Below are 15,190 nucleotides of genomic sequence, written 5' to 3' on the forward strand. Positions count from 1 at the left end.
TGAACCTGAATGTGCTTTATTTACACGATACCAATGTAACACCAGAATCAATACCTTAAAACTCAGCAAAAAGGCCTTTTTAATGCGCTGTTGGTAAATTAAAAGTTACAATATCAATTAGCCAATTTGGCTCTTTTGAGAATACTTGAGTCAACTTTGAAAGAAGTTCATTTTGACACCCATTCTTCTAAGCTAAGCAAGAAAGGTCTCCATTTCTGAATTCCTATAACCCCTAGGGCTGAAAATTGGGTCTGTCCTGAGAGGTAACATGAGCCTAGTTCCTATATTGAGGGAAATGAATACTGTAAACAGGATTTAGGGGCAGCACTGGATTTACAACAAAGAAAAGGGACCATTCATAATACCAGCTTTTCGCTTACACTGCTAACATTTTTCTTTTTTTAAAAAATGTCATCTACCTCCTCCCCCCAGAGTCCCCTTCCAAGGTGCTGACTGAACCTCTTCAAACAGCTTCCTGAAAGGGTTTTTCCACATCTGTTCTGGAATATTTTGCGTTTGCTTTGGAGGATGCTCTAAATTAGTTTACCATGATGAAGTTAGATTTACAGTGAGCTTTAAGAGAAGAGAAATAGTCACTGGGTTAGAAATGATATTTAACAAAAAACGACACTTAAAATTATAGCAAAGGGACATTCATGTCAACCTTACCTATAAATTCTGTCACAGGGTCATGTTCACCTTCTGTTTTAATGGTGCCTGCAATGCTATCATTTTCCAAGATTGGGAGGAAAAGCTGCACAAAATCCGAGGTGTATGGTGGTGCGATAACATCTAGCACCTATGGGGCAAACACTGGGTTACTCCTCTTCCTCATAGAACATGACAGGCATCACACAACATACTGATGAGATGGCCACCAAAAGAGTCCTCCCTTTTTTCTTGCTTCCCTGGAGACAATACCCAACTCAAACATGAATGCACCCAGTGTGGTTATACAGGTAAAGCACATAATTCAGCTCCTGACAGAAGGAAGGTACTTGGTAAACTATGATCTGTCACTGCCATCCCATGACTATGAGAAAGCACAATTCTCAGGTATAAAACGAACTAAATTAAGCTAAAAGTGGCACTGCTAGTGTAAAGGAGAATGAAACATGAAAATAAATGGTGTATTGCTGACCTCAGTTACAAAATAGCGAATGAGTGAAATGTCAGTGTCCAGCTTCTCCAGACACTTTCGGATGTAACTGACAACAGGAAGTACATAACCTCTACTCAGCAGGTGAACCATCCTATCCAGCAGGGTCTTCTTCAATTCAAGCTATAAAAGAGTGGGAGCAGAAATCCTATCAGAATGGGATCGAGTCCCCAAGCCCCACCACAAACCCCTGTGGGGCACCCACTCACCTGCTCCATCACATCTAGCTGTGAATGCTCAGTCTCAAAAAGTTTAACAAGCAGCTGCAGAACCTGGGGATGCAGGAGCTGGTGGCAGGTGCTGATCTAAAAACAGGCCAGAGAAAGCCTCTCTGAGCAGTGGGGTCAGTTCCTTGGGGTCACTCTCAGGGCACAAAGGAACCACTGTCATTGTAAAGCCACCAGAGACAGCATATCACTGACAAGGATGGTCCTGACACCCTTGACCCAGGGCCTGTTAGCTTCTTTGCCATTCCTCATTCTCTCAGTGACACTTTATAAAACTACAGAGGCAATGAAACTAGTTCCTTAAACAGAAAATCTTCATTTAGGATAAAAATAACTGCCTTTGAAATTAGTATCTTCTGAACTCACTGAAGAGATACAATGGCAGGTCTTGGATAAATGGTGTCATGTACAGACACTGTGTATGCTATAAATGTGTCTCACCTCATCCAGCAACGCCAGGTGTACTGGGGTGTGGTCAGTCTGCAGTTGAAAGTACCTGGGTTCTGATACAGTCCAATCTACCCACTTCAATACACCCATTGCCACCACTGGGAACCTATAGGTAAACGAGGCAGAATGTTTCCTTTAAACAAGCAGTGCTTTTTAAAAACACACACACAAAAGCATGCTAGAAGGGCATGAAAGGGTTAGGAAAATTTTTAACAACAAAAAACCACCTCACTATTCCATCAGTTCACTCTTCAATATGCTCTTCCAGTGGAGAAGCTTATTAGTGAATATTCTAATTAGATTAGCATGTCAAACGTGTAGAGCAAGAAACAGAATTCAATTCTCAGTTCACTTTAAACTGCATTACTAGTTTAGAAGGAAAAGCTGATTAATGTAAAGCACTCAGTAGTGGACTGGATGTTCACCTTCCTTTATTAAACTCTTTCTTCAACCCTAGTTCAAAGAAATAGGGAAAAGTTTCCAGTAACCTAAGAGGATACCATTTCTACGCTTTTCTGGGGAAGATCTATTTATATAATTGGTGTAATTGCAAATCATTCTCATCTAATCAATACTCTGTTGGTCTAACTTTTACTATAAATAAACCCTTTCTTCCCATCAATATTTGTAATCCTGGCTGGTCTCCTTTCACAAAGTCTTAATTTGGGAGGATTTACTGTATATATTCCCAGCAAGTAGGCACCTGAAATTACTCATGCTACTAAATCTTTTTAAGGTTTTCTAGCTAAGTTTTTTTTTTAAAGATAAGTATATCTGAAGCTTTTATTATTTTTTTTTCAATCTCTTAATATCAAAATTCAAACCATCTACTCCCAAATGGATTACTTTGGAAAGAAGGTTCAGTTTGCTTACCTGATACACTGATAAAGTGTACTCAATTCTGCCACTAGTTCAGAGGCCCCTTTGTTCTCATTGCAACACAAATTGTGAACAGTTTCAATGGCTTTTGATGTTGACTTCAGCTCATCTTTATTGATGCTCACTCGCTTGTTCTGAAAACACACAAAAACATTGATGAATCTTCACTGAGCATATATTCTTATAGTCAGGGTAATCTGGGATTGGCCACTTCTTTTGGCAAATCAACCTCCCTATCTCTGAAGTGAGGAGTCAATTTAATTGTCAAACTTCACAGTCACACAGTGTATAGAAACTGAAAACTAATGAGATGGGTGTTTGTTTAGCTTACAGAAATCAGTTTCATTTGTTTAGTCATTTCCAATTACAGTTTGCAGAAGTATTACAGATGCTACACACACTTGAGATACTGAATACCTGGACAATTTTATGCACAAACAGAAGAAAAGACATTTATGGCACTAGACAGGCTCAAGATTTCTTGTAGCCAAGATTCCTAAATAATACTAAAGCAGAGCAGGATATATATCTCCCTACAAGTCCAAGAATTCTCAGTACTGATAATACCTTCTTCCAGGTCTCAACCACACTTGCTGCATATGCCAAAATGTGGATGTACTTGTGTTTGTGGTCCTGGTTGATCCTGGCCCCTGGTTTAAAGAGGGACTGCATAAACAGGTCCAAGAAGGCTGGCACCCGAATCTGAGGAGAAACATACAACCCATTTAGAAAGAACTAAGAATATCCACAGTATGAGAGAAAATATTGGCAAATCATATATCTGATAATGAACTATATCTAGACTATACAAAAAACTCTCCAAATCAATAATAAACAGACAAATAACCCACATAAAGAGTTAGCAAAGGACCCAATGAGATCTTTCTCCAAAGAAGATGTACCAGTGACCAAGAAGCACATAAAAAGATGCTCACCATCATTAGTCATCAGGGAAATGCAAATCATAACCATAAGATACCACTTCACACCCACTAGGATGGCTAGAATCAAAATATCATGAATATGCAACTAAGTGATGATACTGTGAATTACTGATTATGTTGCTTTATTTTGTTTATTTTTTAATTAATAAATAAATTTTTAAAAAAACATCAGATTATAACAAATGTTGGCGAGCATGTAGAGAACCTGGAACCCTCACATATTGCCAGTAGGAATTTAAAATGGTGCAGCTGCTTTGGAAAACAGCTTGGCAATTCCTCAAACAATTAAACATAGTTATCAGAAGAGTAACAATTCTACCCCTAGATATATATCCATGAGACATAAAAGCATATGTCCATACACAAATGTTCAAGCAACATCATTCACAACAGCCAAAACATGGAAACAAACCAAATGTCAATCAACTGATGAATGGATACACAAACTCCGGTCTATCCAGACAATGGTGTATTGGGCCATAAAATGAAGTACTGATACATGCTAGAACAGGGATGAACCTTGAAAACATTCAAGGTTTCTAAGTGAAAGAAACCAGTCACAAAAGACTATATACTACATGCTTCCATTCGTACAAAAATTCAGAATAGGGAAATCTACAGACAGAAAGTAGATTAGTGGTTTCTTAGGGCTGGAAGGCATCTGGGGATAGAAGGTGTGCTGGGTTTCTTTCTGAGGTGATGAAAGTGTTCTAAAACTGATTGTAATGATGGTTGTATACATCTGTGAATATACAAAAAAACACTGAATTGTATAAATGGGTGAATTGTTTGGTATGTGAATTATACCTCAATAAAGCTACTAAATAAGAAAAAGGAAAGAGATGGTAGGTGAGTCCATATGAACTCACAGATGACAGAGTGGGATGCCCCACTGATTCCCAACAATCAGGCAGTAATGAAGAACTCACTCACACTAGCCCCACCCAGCAGGGCTCTGTGCACAGTGGGGGCTCAAACATGTCTGAGGGCTGATGATGTGACAAGGAAGTACCAGGAAAACTACAGTAGTATTTCAATAGGAATTTGCACTCTGTGACTTAAGAGAGAAGAAAACCATGGACATTCTAAAACAATCCTTCCAAACAGAATTGGGGATATCCCATCTTATTAGTAAAATGAGAAGTAACTTACTAATTCAACAGGAGGAGGGTCCATGCTTGTGAACATCTTGAACAGGACTGTGATGTCAGCAGGATTCAGCGCCCCCTTGGACAGCATGGCCCCAAGGGCCTGACAAGCCCTGGGGTAGGAAGCAGCTGTGCCTAATGCTAGAGTGATCTGACTTGCATCATGACCTCTTGATGAAAAAAAAAAATCATATACCCTGTCATTAATAAAGTAGCTTTTTCTTTTTCTCTTTTCTTTTGCACTTAATGCTTTGAATTGTTGAGATCCCTTTGTTTTCTCATATTTCTGTCATTTATTTGGTGGTATACTAACTGATCCATGAAACAATATGTAGAGTAAAATGGGAAATGATTCAAATAGGTACAGACTTTATAAAAAAAACTATGCACTTTTAAAATACCTTATTAAGACTCTATTAATATTAGAAAATGAAACTAATAAGGGCTAATTTTGTTCTGTAAGATATGAACCACAATATAACAATTAGATTATTGAATAACTATTTCAGAACTATTATTATTTGCTATTGATGAATTCCAATATATGGAAATAAGGATTCATAAAAAATTTACAAAAGATTCATCAAAACAACATCTTAGAAAGTAAGTTCTCTACATGTATATAAAATTATCCTAACTCTTCCAGATCTACTGGAAAAAGCTCACCTCTATGTCAATGAGAAGAATTAGAAGTTTGGGTTGTGGAAATAAGGGCAGTGGGAGGGACTCTGTGGGGAAGCACTGAGCAAGGAAGGGATAGGCTAAGCAGAAATACTGCCCCTCACTTCTCCTGAGCAAAGCGCTGAACTTCCTGAGCAATCCTGCGCACGGCGGAACCCCCTTGCTCTTCCTGGGCCAGCACGGACATCATCGCTTGGGCAAACAGGTATGTGTGCTCCCCATGGCAAACCATTTTCTGAAAAATTGCAGGGAGAGAGGATTTGGGGTTTCACTATTGCAGCAATGATAAGTGAAGACAGAAGTTAAATTTCAACAGTTCTCCTGCATGGAGGTCATCACTGTCTTGGAAGGCTCCTTCTGACCTGGAGATTCTCTAGAGGAAGTGTTTCAGGTGGTTTGAAAACACATGACCTGAAACAGCCTCCTAGGAATTTGAGATACATAAAAGTAAAGAACTTACAGCAAACTCAGGGAGATTTTTTTCAAGGTTTTCTTCTCCTCCATCTAAAATTGTAGCTAGAGAAGTTCGGAGTACTCTAGAAAATACTTCTAATTGCTGACAAGCTGTGGAGACACTGGTAATCTCCCCTTGATATCCTGCATCAGAGATAAGCTATGACACAAAAAATAAGAAGTCAAACAAAGTAGCAACATGTAGCACCCACACATTTCATAGAGAACTGGCTTGTCCTATTTTTGGTAAAGTAAACAAGGAGGCATTGGCAGAGGTCTTAAAACCTTTCCTCTGATCCCAGCTTCACAACTAACTCGATTTGTGACCCAGACTAATCATTTCTGTACTCGGTTTCTCCACATGGAAGATGGAGGGGATAGACAGGGCATTCTTAAAATGTATCTCTTCTCAGAACACAACTGAGTGTATTAATTACATTCTTGCCAAATCCTAAAATGTAGTCAACCATGACCCAAAAATACAGTTACAAATTCTGTGTTTTTCCTTTCTCAATGTAAGGCTTTTCAAAGAGAAAAGATGAAGACGTTTCCTAAAACCCTTTTTATCTTTTCTCCAACTCTAGTGCTCTTCCTACCTTAACAGTGAAGTTGAGCATCAGACAATCTGGATGAGCTTCAGCCAGCTTATAAAAAAGATCTCGCCATGTGGTATGTGCAATCATTTGTTCAAGCCAAGCTGGGGTCTGTCAAAAAAACAAAAATAACCAACAAACAAATAGCAGGCTAAAAGGCCTAGCTTTAGCTTAAATGAAGATGATGATGTATAAACAATCACAGGTTATTTCAGCTGGAAGAGCCCCCATGAACAACTAGCTCTGTCCCAACCATCCCCAGAGGAAGACACAGACTTGAGCCAGTCAGGGTCACAAGGTTAGCTAAATGGCAGAACTGGAGCCCCCAAATGCCTGCTCGCACTTATGGAAGATCTGACACAAGGGCACTAAAGGGTGCTCCCAGTGCACAATGGACTGGGATCATACACAGTTAACTCATGCACAATCACTGTATGCCCTGGGCCAAAGAGACAAAGGTAATTTTTTTTAATTTTATTCATCATCATGATCATTTCTTGGAAGATCTGCAATTATTCAGAAAAAGAAATAAAAAGAAAACAGAAAAAAATTCATACAAACCATACTCCCCACCCCTACCCCTCACCGATCACCAGCATTTCACTCTAAATTTATTTTAACATTTGTTCCCCCTATTATTCATCTCTATTCCAAATGTTTTAGTCATTTGTTGATAAGGTAGATAAAAGCATCAGACACAAGGTTTTCACAATCACACGGTCACATCGTGAAAGCTATATCATTATACAATCATCTTCAAGAAACATGGCTACTGGAATACAGCTCCACATTTTCAGGCAGTTCCCTCCAGCCTCTCCACTATATCTTGACTAACAAGGCGATATCTATTTAATGCATAAGAATAACCTCCAGGATAACCTCTCAACTCTGTTTGGAATCTCTCAGCCATTGACACTTTATTTTGTTTCATTTCACTCTTCCCTTTTGGCCGAGAAGGTTTTCTCAATCCCCTGATGCTAAGTCTCAGTTCATTCTAGGGGTTTTCTCAATCCCTTGATGCTGAGTCTCGCTCATTCCAGGATTTCTGTCCCACGTTGCCAGGAAGGTCCACACCTCTGGGAGTCATGTCCCACATAGATGGGGGAGGGTAGTGGGTTTGCTTGTTGTGTTGGCTGGAGAGAGAGGCTACATCTGAGCAACAAAAGAGGTTTTCTTGGGGGTGACTCTAAGGCCTAATTTTAAGTAGACTTGACCTATCCTTTGTGGGTTTAAGTTTCATATGAACAAACCCCAAGATTGGAGACTCAGCCTACAGCTTTGATTGTCCATACTGCTTGTGAGAATATCAAGAATTCAACTTGGGGAAGTTGAATTTTCCCCCCTTTCACACCATTCCCCAAAGGGGACTTTGCAAATACTTTTTTATTCACTGTTCAAATCACTCTGGATTTATTAGAGCATCACTCTGGACAAACCAACAAAATCTCATGTCCTACTCAAGGTTCCATGTACTTATGGTGTTCAATTAAGCTGTCTACATAAGTTATATTAGGAAATGCACTAGTCAAAATATAAATTTTGTACCAAATAAACATTTTTTGCTTTAGTCTCACATATAAGGTAAAATTTTAAAATATTAACTACCATCTATTTTCAGCACTCTGCAATAATGACATTTCTTTGTTCTTCCTCATGCAAAAACATTTTTTTAAATTTGTACATTTAGTTACTATCATTATACACTCTAGGCATTCCTAGATTATACCAACTCAGTCTTTATCGTCTTTTTTTCTGATTTCATTTGTGCCCCCAGCCCTCCTCCCTCTATCATTCTCACATTCAGCTTCATTCTGTGTCTTAACATAATTGTATTACAGTTAGGTAGTGTTGTGCTATCCATTTCTGAGTTTTTAGATTCAGTCCTGTTGTACAATCTGTATCCCTTCAGCTCCAATACCTTACGCTATTTCTATCTCCTGATGTCTCTGTTACCAGAGACAGAGGTAATTTAAATAGCACAGGTGGATTTGTCCATCACTATGTTTGGTGAACATGAAAATGTGTCTCTTTTACTCCTACTATGTGACCAACAGCCCCAGTGCTGCACTCTGAATCCACCATCCTGCTTGTGCCAGGCTTCCCTGGATGGCTTCCAGTCACTGACCATGGGCAACAGGGTACTAAGGCAAGCCTGTTCCTTGGAGATGTGGGGCTTCTGTTACAGGCCACTGTAGTCTAAGACTCTTCCTACCCAAGCTTTCTTCCTGCCCTCTCTCCTCAGCCTGTGATCAGACCTGCGTCAATGGTTTGGTAGCTCTCCCAGCCTCTCCTGTTTTCCCTCCCTAGTGTTTCTTCAATCAACTCTTAAAGGTCTAATCCTGCTTTGGCATCTGCTTCTTGGAGGACCTGAACAAATGTATCACACCACTCTAAGAGTCCATGTCCAAGAGTTAGCAGAGTATAGGAAGTATAAATCTGTGGTGCCTTCTATCACCTCAGCTCCTATATGCCTCTCAGCTCTCAGGCATCTTACTGCACTGGATATGGAATTTAAAGGGCAGATCTGACTGAAATTTCCATTTCACACCCTAATTTTATGACCTCTTACATTACCTACATAATATGCACACATAGGATTAGTAAAAGACCCTAGGGACTGGTACTAGAAAAGCAAACATATTCCTCACCTCTCCTTCTTCAGTAAAAATAGAATCTGCTTTGCGGGGGTCAAAATGTTTGATCAATAAACTCTTCAAGTGATTTTCCACAGTTTCTTGAACCTGTACTGGCTCAACACCTGAAACAAAAGAAAAGAAACTAGATAGAGAATGGTAAATCTCTCAATTTCTTATATTACTTTAGAAAAAATAAAAGGGCCAAAATGCTATATATGAATCAAATATCACAAAATGGCTTCTGACCATTTAAAACTTTGGACCGCTTTCAAAACTGAGTATTTATTACTTATATTTAACAGTGAGACCGAAAAGGAGCAGCAGAGCAGAACATACAGGATGTTCTACCCTCTTCTACCTAGAAATGGCAGTAACATCTTCAAAACCTTGCTAATAACACTGTCAAAATAGACAGGTGGGAAGATGAAAAAACATACCTCACAAAGTAGAAGAAAACAGATGGCAGCCAAGAGAGACATGCTTGTATCTAATCACCGTGATAGCACTGCAAAGCAGTGAACTGACTAGTTTCCAAACAGTACTTTCCTCAATGATGTCATCTGTTCCCAGTTCAGTGGATTTACAGTAAGGCTCTACTTTGATCATATTAGCTAAAAGCCATAATCATACCCAGCCCTAAATTATCCATCATTTACTGCATGCTATAATATCTCTTCAAACTGACACACTGAAAATACGATGCATAATCTTATAATTCTACAACATGGCAGGGAAAACAACTCAATGAAAATCATGTTTGCAGGCTCTCTGCAAATCTTAATTATTGAATCAAAGATAAGAATCAAGCAGACAAAGATGGTTAAGAAATTCAGTTATTACTTACACAAATCTTACAAAAACAGGAAAACATAGAAGATCTTTCCAATTTATTGGCATAATAATGATCAAAGGTTTATTAAAAATGGGGTGCGGGCATAGGAGGATGGGGTCACCCATGAAGCACCTGTCTGAATGAGCCACTCAGCCAGCAGGTTCACAGTCTGGGCCACAGCAGTGTAGTTCTCGGATAAAAGCTGGATAACATTCTCCGGAGACCCTCCTGCCTGAAAATACCTAGAAAAAGCAACAAAATGGTTAGTACATTCAAATGAGAGGAGACTAGGTGTGGGGATTGATGACAATAATGAGGGAAGGAGGAAGAGAGCTAGGTTATTAAGATTTTTTTTGGGGGGGGGGTAGGAACCCCTAGAAGCCTTCCCAATATCATCGTGTCTTTACTCTGACATATCATCTTCTGGGTCTATTATAAAGCTTGCCCTAAATTATCCCCCACCCTCCTTCCAATACAAATAACCTTTCTCACATACCTCTTCAAAGTGTTAAAGATGGAGGGTTCCATTATATAATCCCGGGTAGAAAATTTATGTAGGCATTCTTGCTGGACCTCTGCGTCATCTTCTCCCTCTCCATAATCATCCTCTTGCTGTTGGTAAATGCCATGAGCCATGCTATTTTTTCATTAATATAAATATCCTATAATAATCTCACCTTAAATCTGTACAGTGTGTCCATTTCTAAAATATTTCCCACACATTATTTCATTTGACTTTCATGACAATCTCATGAAGAAGGCTGGACAAGTACAGAGTGGCCAGAAGCTGGACCCTGAAGTCACATGGAGTGGGAGCGTTGCCACTCCATCACTTGTGAGTTGTGCACTGCAGTCACGAGTTATTAAACCTCTGAGTATCCGTTTCCTTCTCCAGTAAACAAAAATAACAATAGCATCTCTTCCCACTGGGCTGTTCTGAGGATTCCAAGAGCTAATTTTTGGAGGTCTTAAGATAGTGCCTGACATTTAGTAAGAGCTCTGTTATTAGCTATTATTACTGTTTTCATTATTACTTCATTATTATTATTTCAGATATGTCATTTAACTTTTTTCAATCAAAGACGAACAGTGATTCTTGAAGGCTTAAACCATCGATTTACTATTAGAAAATAAAGATCACTGACTTGTCTCGAATTAGCTGGATTCTAGTCCCAATTCTGCTTGTAAGCAACTGAATAATCTTAAGTAAATCACTGAATTTAAGGGCAAAGCAGGATTCGTCATCTGTAAAAAACAATAATGAATGAAATGATTCCATGGTTCTGTCCAATTTTGATCCTGTCATTCTAATTAACAAGCAGATGGTTTTTGAACACTTACTCTGTATAAAGCACTGTGCTCACCACCCCATGGAACCTAAGATTATATAAGCCAACACATGGCTTTTTCCATCTAAGGAGCTAACAAATTAGTAGCAGAGACCAAACTTCTACAGAACTTGTCTAATATAATAGGGGTAAAAGTTGGGCAACAGATTGGCAAACGTCAGCCCACAGCCAAATTCAGCCCTCCTGTTTTTATAAAAAAGTTTTATTGGAATAGAACCATGTCCATTCTATCACATATGGTCTGTGGCTACACTCCCATTACCACGGCAGGACTGAATAGGTGCAAAAGACCAGCACCGCCTAAAGTATTTACTATCTGGCCCTTTATAGAGAAGTTTGCCCACCCCTGCTCTAGACTAACAGGACTGCTAATTTGAGGCAAGTCAGTGATCTTTCTGAAAGAGGCGTTTGGGAGCAGATGGAGCATGATACTTTCCCTGTGGAGACTGGGGAGTCTCCTCCTAGATCCTATTTGTGTGAGTGGCCTGGAGGCAGGCTGTGAAAGCCAGAGCTTCACCAAGAGTGTTGGCCTTATGGGTCTGCCTCTACCTTGGACCTCTTCTTCTATTACCACATCTTCTCCAGGGTCATGCCACCGGCCTGCTCAAAAGTCTACAGTTTAGCCTGGACCTCTCTCTTGAGCTCCAGACTCAAGCATTCAACCATTTATTCTCATTTCTGTTTGGATGTAATGAGTAACCCAAACTCATTAGGACAAAACTGACTTCATCTTTTCTCTAAAAACACATCTTCCTACAATCCATGTCTTAGTAAATGTTACCTAAAAGCCAGAAACCTGGGAGTCATCCTCAATTTTTTCCTCACCCCATTCTCACATCCTGACACAGGGACCCATTCTCTCTCAAACATAATGCATTCAATTTGGCCCCTTCTTCCCTTATTCACCTTTTTGGTTTCTTTGTTTTGCATGTCTGCAATAGCAAATATTCCCCTAATGCCTCAAGTTTCATTTCCTTCTTTTGGTCATCTTTTATGTTGATACCACAGTGATCTTCCTAAGCCACAAATGTGCTGTTGCTCTCGAGCTTAAAGTTTTCTATCTCCCTCTCAGGGGAAAAAAAAAATTCAAACTCTTTAACATGGCCTTGCCCTTTCCACTTGCTCATCTGTCTAGTCTCATCCCCATTTGCAACCTGCAGCCAGAATGAACAATCTGCACTAAATAATTCTTACTTCTACCTTACATATCCTCATATAGTTTCCTTACACATCCAGCTGCTGCCACAAAGCCACCAAGTATGGCATAAAATACACAGAATTTTAGCACTATCTTTAAAGATCTGCTTACAAAACCTCTTCTGCCACCTCCCTGGCTTCCCCCCACCCCCCCCTCCTAGCATACCATAATTAGAAATGCATGTGAAATGAGTATCTGGCCCAACCTTTATTAATAAAAGTTCACTAGGATCAATATTTGGGACACAAATAAACGTTTGGGACCACAATAAATGTTTTCCAAGCATGAGCTTCCCCAACCTCCCACTAGTGGGTCCAGGCCTGGCTTTTCTACTATTTCTACCTGTAAACTAAGGCAGGTAACTCATGCACCTAGTTTATAAAATGAGAGCATTGGATTGGATGGCCCTTAAGATAGGTCCCACTCTATGACTAGTAGGCTCAATGTGATAAGTACTACATTTTGAACAGGATGCCCCTTACCAACCCACCATTAAACCAATTAAACCCCTAAATTTCTCTCATCTGGACCACTTCAGTGGTCAGCTGTCTGATAAAGTGGTCAGGAGACAAAAGACCTACCTGGGTTTGGATCCCCGTTCCTCCATTTACCAGTTTTGTGAGGTTGGACAGTCTTTCTTCACTTACAAAATGAGTAGAGTAATACCCAACTCAAACCCTTGAGGGGGGAATGAGTGAACACATGAAAGTACCTAGCACAGGCTCTCAATTAGCTAAACATGACTACCAACCTCTATAATCCTCCAATACTAGTGGAATGACCCCACATACAAATCCACTCAAGTCACTCCCTGCCCAAACTTGTGACCAAGTCACACTTTTCAGAAACTTTCAAAGGCCCTTCAGAACCTGCTCTCTATTGTACTGTACCTCATGACACTCCCTCTAGGAGGCAACCAACCACACAGGACTTCTTTCAGTCCCAAGAACACGGCCTACGTCTTTACATCTATGTGCCTTGGTTCCAACACCTTTCTCTCATCACCTTGCAACCCCATTTCTATCTTCAAAACATTGGTTCGGTATTTCCCAAACGTACCTAATCTTAACTCTTGTTCAAAAAGACAAATTCCCAGGCTCCACTCCACATCGACTGTATCAGTCTCCAGAGGTGGGGTCCAAGAAGCAAACATGCACCTCAGTGGGTCTTAATATTAGAATACGGTAGGGGTACACTGGCTGAGCTAGAGCCCCTTGCTCGGGCTTTCCAATACCCCCTCAGAGAGGTAAAAATGGTCCTTCCCTGGCTCCCACGCCAATCAGTCCCTGATCAAGAATGAACTCAAAGCACTGGAAAGATGATGGTGGTTTACAGAACGGTTATACATATGCCCAAAGTTCTACCTTTTTCCCATGTTGCTGACTTGGCTTTTTGCAATGTTAATTCCTCCACCTGAGTTTGTGTCCTACTCGCCTTGGGGGTCTAGGAAATAACAGGGCCTGGCACTGGGCCTGGCTCAGAGTGACTACTAAGCGGGTCATCTCGTGGTACAAGAAAGTAAGCGGTTCCTGTCCAGCCAGAGCCCTTCACTGGGCTTCTGGGGAAACTGAGGCGCCCGCTTGGCAGCAGCAGCGCTGGGCCCGAGACCAGGGTCCTCGCTCGGAGCCGGCTGCCCACAGTGCAGGAGTTCCGGGACGCCCTCGGTGAGTCAGGACGAAGCGTGAGGAGGTTCCGCCCCTTCGGTCCCCCATCCCCATCTTTTTAAAAGTGAGGAAACGGAGGCCTAGAAAGGACGCGCCGCCGAACCCTCCGCTGAGTGGGGGGTCCAGTGGGGGGCGCGGCGCAGCGTGGAGGCCCCGCCCGCCAGCCCGGGGCACGGGGCGAAGTGGCGGGCGGGGCGGGCAGTGCTTAAACCACGGGATGAGCACGCGCGGCCTGGCGCCTCACACTCGGCGGCAGCGGAGCCGGACCGCCGGCGACGGAGACCAAGAGTCGTCGTGGGAGGCGCGCGGCGCCCCCCCTCACCTGGCCACCGTCCGCCTCGTCACCCCACTCGGCCGCGCTCCCGAAGTAGTCCTCATCCATGATGGCGCCTGACGCGGCTCCCGCCATCGTCTCCAGCGAGCGCGCGCTCAAGCAGGGCGCATGCGCGCGGCGGAGACAGGCCAGCGGGCGGGCACTCGCGCGGCCCCGCCCCCCCGGCCGCGCGCCTCGCCTCGGGCTGGAGGCGTGGTCGAAAGAGGGGGTGTGGCCGGAGAGGGAGGCGGAGTCGGCGGGCTTCCGCCCCCGGGACAAAGGGCTGAGGGTCACTGCTGGCTCCGTCCTCCCATAGCCGGCTTAGGGCGTTTCTGGGCCCAAGGAAAGATCCGAGTTTTGAACAGGGAGCTTGGCCTGGCCGGAACTTTACCTCTGGGTAGTTTTACGTTAGGCTCAGACTGGCGTGGCTTCGCCTTTGGGCGGGATTCCCTAGCTGACACTGGGCACAAGAGCAGGGCTGACATCCATCGGTCTTAGTGTCTAGGTCCACAAAAATGTTTTAATTTTAATTTCTTTTAAAATCGGAGGAAAAGTGGATATTGTGGTGTGGGAGCAAGGGTAGTTCAGTGGTAGAATTCCCGCCTGCCATGCAGAAGACCGGGTTCCGGTCTTTCCACCCAACCTCCCCCCCCCCCAAAAAAAA

The 15,190-nt window shown here is 41.9% G+C and overlaps 1 protein-coding gene across 3 annotated transcripts; it reads right to left on the reverse strand.

The window, feature by feature from the left end:
- On the reverse strand, window positions 1-14,676 carry NELFCD (negative elongation factor complex member C/D). 3 transcript variants are annotated; one of them, XM_077112768.1, is made up of 15 exons: window positions 14,536-14,676; window positions 10,499-10,614; window positions 10,135-10,244; window positions 9,183-9,292; window positions 6,538-6,645; window positions 5,949-6,101; window positions 5,593-5,723; window positions 4,812-4,977; window positions 3,283-3,417; window positions 2,710-2,849; window positions 1,828-1,942; window positions 1,369-1,464; window positions 1,142-1,282; window positions 670-799; window positions 1-573 (listed from the first exon to the last, which is right to left on the reverse strand). In XM_077112768.1, the coding sequence occupies exons 1-15, from the start codon at window positions 14,620-14,622 to the stop codon at window positions 539-541; spliced, it is 1,773 nt and encodes a 590-aa protein (XP_076968883.1). In that variant the 5' UTR covers window positions 14,623-14,676; the 3' UTR covers window positions 1-538. The 3 variants fall into 3 exon arrangements, with proteins under 3 accessions (XP_076968883.1, XP_076968899.1, XP_076968892.1); XM_077112784.1 differs by lacking the exon at window positions 14,536-14,676 and adding an exon at window positions 13,609-14,318; XM_077112777.1 differs by lacking the exon at window positions 10,499-10,614 and having other exon boundaries at window positions 14,536-14,669.
- Window positions 14,677-15,190: the final 514 nt, after the last annotated feature.

The sequence above is a fragment of the Tamandua tetradactyla genome, chromosome 1 (assembly GCF_023851605.1).
Source record: "Tamandua tetradactyla isolate mTamTet1 chromosome 1, mTamTet1.pri, whole genome shotgun sequence".
Taxonomy (NCBI): domain Eukaryota; kingdom Metazoa; phylum Chordata; class Mammalia; order Pilosa; family Myrmecophagidae; genus Tamandua; species Tamandua tetradactyla.

What these genes read in the sequence shown, in the direction of transcription:
- NELFCD (XM_077112768.1), bottom strand. Translation starts at nt 14,622, where the DNA reads ATGGCGGGAGCCGCGTCAGGCGCCATCATGGATGAGGACTACTTCGGG. An exon ending in ACACTTTATCAGTGTATCAG is followed by an intron (nt 1,943 to 2,709) that starts GTAAGCAAACTG and finishes GTTTACCTATAG; the next exon opens with GTTCCCAGTGGTGGCAATGG. An exon ending in CCCTGTGACAGAATTTATAG is followed by an intron (nt 574 to 669) that starts GTAAGGTTGACA and finishes CTTCTCTTAAAG; the next exon opens with CTCACTGTAAATCTAACTTC.